The sequence below is a fragment of the Ochotona curzoniae genome, unplaced genomic scaffold, assembly GCF_017591425.1.
Source record: "Ochotona curzoniae isolate NIBS_2020 unplaced genomic scaffold, NIBS_Ocur_1.0 contig_1274, whole genome shotgun sequence".
Classification (NCBI taxonomy): domain Eukaryota; kingdom Metazoa; phylum Chordata; class Mammalia; order Lagomorpha; family Ochotonidae; genus Ochotona; species Ochotona curzoniae.
The window spans coordinates 26388281-26394702 of NW_024465023.1; the positions used below are offsets into that span (position 1 = coordinate 26388281).

At 47.4% G+C, this 6422-nt stretch overlaps 1 protein-coding gene across 2 annotated transcripts; it reads right to left on the reverse strand.

The window, feature by feature from the left end:
- Positions 1–254: 254 nt before the first annotated feature.
- SAT1 (spermidine/spermine N1-acetyltransferase 1) lies at positions 255–3360 on the reverse strand. 2 transcript variants are annotated; one of them, XM_041000239.1, is made up of 6 exons: positions 3055–3360; positions 2765–2816; positions 2573–2656; positions 1032–1133; positions 907–947; positions 255–780 (listed from the first exon to the last, which is right to left on the reverse strand). In XM_041000239.1, exons 1-6 carry the CDS (start codon positions 3118–3120, stop codon positions 610–612), a joined length of 516 nt encoding a protein of 171 aa, XP_040856173.1. In that variant the 5' UTR covers positions 3121–3360; the 3' UTR covers positions 255–609. The 2 variants fall into 2 exon arrangements, with proteins under 2 accessions (XP_040856173.1, XP_040856183.1); XM_041000249.1 differs by lacking the exons at positions 2573–2656; positions 2765–2816; positions 3055–3360 and adding an exon at positions 2048–2555.
- Between the last annotated feature and the right edge of the window lie 3062 nt (positions 3361–6422).

Below are 6422 nucleotides of genomic sequence, written 5' to 3' on the forward strand. Positions count from 1 at the left end.
GCCTGAGTTCCTAATCTGGTTTTTGAGCTTTTGAATGTTTTCCATGTAAAGTCATGTTTCACACATTGCCATGTTTAAAACCTCGGGAGCCAAGTGGCTTCATTCTGGACTTTGCTACCACATGATATCCCAAGGTGTCAAATGGGTGAAAAACTGTGTAAGCAGTTGCAGTTATTACGCTGAGCATTTTTGTTTTATATGTAATAGCAAATAAATAAATAAGTAAACAAATAAAAAAGGATCACAACTCTTCAACCAATTAAATGAGAGTAGTTTATTAAAAAAGAACTAAAACAGAAACTCTAAGTACCAGTGTGTACATTGTACACATTTAAATGACTCACAAGAATGAAGTTTTCCATATATATTATGATCATACCACCTTGCTGTTTATCAAAAGATGTTCAAGGAGAAATTTGACTCCAAATTGTATATGAGATTGCCATTTTCAACAGATTGCATTTCAAACATGCAACAACGCCACTGGTAATAAAGCTTTGGAATGGGTGCTCATTCTATTATTTTACTACAAACAGGATAGAAAGCAAGAGAAGTTGAGAATTTATTCTAAAATAGAATGGAAGTTGTCATCGTTCACACCAGCATTCCTCACTCCTCTGCTGCCATTTTGATCAAGTATTCCTTGTCAATCTTGAAGAGCCTCCACCCCTCTTCAGTGGACAGATCAGAAGCACCTCTTCTCTTGTAGAAGCTGATAGATGGTTCATTCCATTCTGCCACCAAGAAGTGCATGCTGCTACAGCGGCACTTGATCGCGACCTGTTAGGAGGGCAGTGAGACACAAATCCTGTGACATTTGATCTGTTTTCCAAGGCTTGATTTTGCTTCCAAACTAAAATCATCTAGTAACTGCCACAAATTCAGAAACCCAAAACTAGGACATACCTGGCTTAGATTCTTCAGAATTTCTGATCCTATACCAAAACCTAGAACAAGACAATTCCAAAGGTCATTGTAAGGACTGATGGTGTGGTTTCCCTTTAGACCCTCCCCAGCCAACTCAAGCTTACCTCTATAATCACTCATCACGAAGAAGTCTTCAAGATACAGTAACTTGCCAATCCAGGGGTCATAGGTAAAATAGTACATGGCAAAACCAACAATGGTGTGTCCTGTAATAAGAGGATCACATGAGCTACAGAGAAGAAAAGCAACCCATTAAAGTTGTAGATGCAGAATCTGAAGCCTTTTATAGGTTTTTAAAGAAATAAACATGCATGTATTATGGAAATAAGCAGCCACTCAACAGGACTGCCTCCTGACTTAGGCTAGGATGATCTCACTGCCCTCAGAACATGTATGTGTAAAATAGCACACATTAGAGCAAGCTGAAGGCAAGCTACAAATGTGGACTGGCCACGTAGCCGGCCGCTGGATCTCATAGGAAGCGAGAAAGCTTTCATTACTTGCCAGAGCAAAACTGCTATGGGCTTCAGCTACACACACACACACACATTATGTACATCCTACTGATACAGTGGTATGCTGACTTGGGCAGAAGATGGGATGACACGGCAGTTCAGAAGAGGAGATATTATACTTAACAACTCTTGCTTCCTTGAAGTCTGAACACCAGGCCAAAGTACGATGTTTAATTTCAGAACTTGTCTTCCAATTTACACATTTTCAATTTGCTCTCCCCAGTTTTTAAGCCAGAAGCAACAGCAATACCCAGAAACTGGTAGTAGGTAAAATCTATATGCCCCTAAAATGCAGTCCCTCTCCCCTTGTGCTTTCTGCTCATTTCTTCCAGCCTGGGATCAGATGTGAGGACAAACATCAGAAAGCGCCCACCCACACAACTTCCCCTTTCAGCTGTCTTCTGACCAGTCAACAGGGGCCAGCAAAAAAACGAGGGGAGGGGCCGTGTGACTCCCTCATAAAGGGAGTCTACAGTTCCAAATGGAGACAAAGGTTTCAAATGCAACTTTGTAGCCATTCTCTATTTCTTTGCAAACAAGCAGGAAGCGAGTACAATGGTATTTCTGATCTACCGTGTTTTAAGTGTGTGATATTAGGACCTTACCTCATTTATCATGATCATCTAGTTTATTGTGTAAAGGATCTTTTAGTTACCTCCCCGCCCATCCATGTACACGGAAGGGCCATGTACATGGCGAAGCTAGAGACTGTAACCTGAAGATTGGGACAAATTAAAGAAAAAAATGTGATTTAACACAATTACGAAAAAAGGTTACGTTAGGGTCAAACAAGAACCACTTTATGAAACTGAATGACAACAAATGACATCACTTATTCCTAATTCTTCTGGGTCTCCACGGAATTCTAATACTTACGTCAACAAGGTCAACCTTTGCGGGGTCTCCACAATCGTCTGACTCATACCTCAGTAACCCGCCCTATTTATTTCTATGGGCGGCACACCTGTCAGTTTCCCACCTACAGATGGAACTTGAACGGTGGTTGGCTGTTAGTTCCAGCCAACTTTTCATCAAGAAACTTCAGCCTGTGTGGGGAGCGGTTCTACACAGCAGACCTACTTTCACCCAACAGTTGGCCTGGCTGGCTTCAGGCAGGGGGCAGGGCTTACCTTCCGCTGTCCGCTGCTCCTTGGGCACTTCAGCAACCAGGCAGTGGTAGAATGGGTGCTCTCCGAAACCATCCTCTAGCAGATCTGTGGGGGGCAGGGCGGGGGAAGGGGTGGCAAGCCCGCACAGGGTTGGCTTCGGTGAAGGGGCCAGGCGCCCACCCCTTGCACCCCACCCTGCCACGGCTCTGTTACCTTTTTCAGTTAATATCACTTGGTCTTCCATATATTCATATTTAGCCAGCTCCTGGAGCCATACACATGCGAGAAAGACAGAAGCAGAAGAAAGTTGAGGCCTTGTCGGGCCAGCTCAGAGGGAGGGGAATGGGGCCGGAGGGGAGGGGTGGCGCCGCGGCTCCGGGCTAGGGGTGAGGGAGGCGGGTGGGGGATACGCCATCAGCCCGGGGTCTGTGAGGTCCGTCCTGCCCTGCCAACCCCCCACCCCCTCCGCCTTCGTCCCGGGAGATGCTCCAGCCTTCCACTACCTTGATTAACCGCAGGATGTCACTGCAGTCGCCGGCAGTGGCCGGACGGATCACGAATTTAGCCATTTTCGTCTTTTGCTCTTCTTCCCTTTGCGGACCAGGCCCCTGTACTTGAACAGTAGGAGGAGGTGGTTCCTCATTCGTTTCGCGGGAGCGTCCTCTTCTCAGTCAGGCTGGCACCATGACCCGGCGAAGCTCTGCGTCTCACGGAAAACTGCTTAGAATGCAACTAACAGCTGCGCAGCAAGCAGCGGCCAGGCGCGTCTTTTTAGCTCGAAGAAGCCCCACCCCAGGCGTGAGACGGAGGCCCCTGATCCAATGGGGCCGCTGCCTGGCGGCGCACCGCCTCCTTTTCCGGACACTGCCCCTTCTTTCCGGAGGCCCGTGAGAACCCGGAGGGTGCGAGAAGCGTGGCGAGGCGCGCCGGGAGGCTCTGCAGCGGCTCCCTCTAGTGTCGTCTCGTGGAATTTTCCCGCAAACTGCGTGGGGAAGGACGCACGTCCTTCTGTAACCTTTGCTAACGAAAAAGGGAATTCCCTCTGCGTCCCCCTCTTGGGCTCCCTTTCCCTTGGTCTGTTAGGGAGACCTGAGCTCGGGCGATGGAAAAAGGATTTAGAATATCAATTCTCGACGTGATCCAGGTGACCTTCTGGATCCTGCCGTCATTTGCCTTTTCACTCTTGCTGGAATTTTCCAGAGGCAGCCTGCTGCGTGATGATGTCATTGTCCTTGTGACTAAAGGAATGTGTGCTTGTGTGTATTGTTTCCCACAATTTCCTAAGGTCAACTATTTGGGTTTCTCCATTTTTTCCTTATACGTTCTACAGTTACCGAGGTTTTCTCGCCTTTCTGGCCATCTTCTCACTTCACTGTTGAAGAACGTTGCTGTAATCCCTGCTGCCTGTCATCTTTCCCTTCATTTCCTTTAACTCACCTTCATTTCCTCTTAAATCATCACGTATTTAAATTATGATGATGTCGTTGCTCTGGTGACTAAAAGATTGCAGGCTCAAGTTTCACAAGTGAAAGCTTTACATTTTTCAATACAATGTCCCCAGATTAAAATGTCCACCCCCAGTTGTGCTACAGCGTCCTGACGCAGGGATTCCGCCGGCTCCCCCCCTCCCCCACGGCCGCTGCCAAGGGCGGCTGTGAAGTGGCTGCCGGCTTCCACGCTGAAACACTGAAGTGTTTCCTTAGAGTGTAAACAGGCTCGGCCGTGTTTTCAGTTTAGTGAGGGGTTGGACTGTCCGTCACTAACCACCTGTGACACTGAGCAAGCTTCTGCCTTAGTAACGTCCTGTACCGAGAGCGCAAAGCACAAGTAGGTTCCCTGCCCCCCTCCCCCTCCACGCCCCACCGCGGAGTCCGTGCCCAGTGAGTCATCGTGAGAACTGATAAAATGTCTGTCTCAAGACTGTTTAAAAAAAAAAAAAAGAGCGTTGTTTCTCAGCAGCTAGACCCCGCGCGCAGTCAGAAAGCCCTTCCCTCCGCTGCTTCTCCCACCAACGCTGCAGGATTGAGATCTTGTTACACATGGGCTGATAACGGTAGACTTCATGACTAAGCTCTCAGGATGGCTGCCTAGTTGAAGCAAAAACAAGATGTTTTTCCGTTTGGACCCGTGTCCAATTGACATGTACTTACCCTGAGGGCAAGCACAATGCAGTCTTTATGAAAAGAGATTTCCTTAACCGGGGAGGGCTGACGGGTACTGAGGACAGACAAGGGCCAGGACACCGAGCTGGGGGCTTTGCGGCATTCTCTGGTCCTTAGATCTAGCCTCTGGAGTAGGTTAAACCACACAGTTGAGGAAACCAGAAGCTGGCAGTGCTGACAAAATGGTCACCGCTTGGTAGGGGCAGAGCTGTGAATATTTATGTTTTGAGACTAGATTTACTGGCCCAGGGGCCATTGCTCAGCAGTGAATATATGGGCTTATTTATTTACTATTCTTTTTCATTTTTAAAAATTTACTTAAAGTTTTTTTTTTTTAATTGGAAAGGCACATATACAAAGAGAAGGAGAAACAGAGAGAAAGATCTTCTCTTCATTTCCAAAGTGAACACAACAGCTGGAGCTGAGCCAATCTGAAGCTGGGAGGGAGGCAGGAACTTCTTCCAGGTCTCCCACACGGGTGCAGGGTCCCAAGGCTTTGGGCCATCCTGTTGTAGTTTCCCAGGCCACAAGCAGGGAGATGGAAGGGAAGTGGAGCAGCCGGGACTTGAACCAGTGCCCGAATGGAATCTCAGTGGATGAGATTTAACCACTAGGCTATTGTGCCGGGCCCAAGATTGGTTTTTATTTTTTATTATTTTTTTAGCTTCCAAAACCCCTATTTAGGCTCCAAAAGTTTGGTTATTGAATTCAGTCACTGACATAGTAGAAACTATCAAATATGCTTAAAGTAAATATAAATAAAGCCTACTTGCCATTTAATAAGATTTTTTTTAATGGAAAGGCAGATTAGATTCACAGAGAGGAGGAGAGACAGAAATATCTTCCATCCACTGGTTCATTCCCTAAGTGGCTACAATGGCTGAGCTGAGCCGATCCGAAGCCAGGAGCCAGGAACTTCTTCCAGGTCTCCCACATGGGTGCAGGGTCCCACGGCCTTGGACCATCCTTGACGGCTTTCCCAGACAACAAGCAGGAAGCTGGGTGGGAAGTGGAGCAGCCGGGACATGAACCAGCACCTGTAAGGGATCCTGGCACATGCAAGGTGAGAATTTAGCCATTGAGCCATTGTGCTGGGCCCTGTTAATTATTTCTTTGAATTAACTTATTAGAGACATAGAGACACACCGGAAGTGAAATTTTCCATCTGCTGTCTCACTCTACAAATGCCTGCTGTGGCTGTGACGGGGTTGGGCCGCGCCTGTGAGCACTTCTATTTCAGGATTCTGCAAAGACTAAGTTCCAAAACATTCCTTCTGGTACTTTGCATTGGCCCTGCTACCAGAAGAGTCAATGATTTGAAAAAGGAAATTGTTGTAATACCATCCATCCCTTTTGTTAGTCACCTATTGCCACATAACGAGTTACCACAACCTTGGTGACTTGGGATGACAGAGACAGTTGCAGTTTTGGTGTGTCAGGAGTCTAGGTGTGTCTGAGCGGTGCCCTCTGTTCGCGGTGTCAACCAAGAGGTGTTTTCATGTGGAACAAGCCACTGCCATGCTCATTCAAGTTACTGGTATTGGCAGAACTCGTTTCTTGGGTTGTAGGGCCTTGGCTTCTTGCTGGCTGCAGGCTGGAGGATGCGCTCAGCTTCCAGAGGCCTCTTCTGATTCCTTGTGATTCCTTGCCAAGTGATCCTGTTCCGTAAGGCTCTTGGCTTCCTCAAGCCAGCAAGGTGAGTTTCTGGA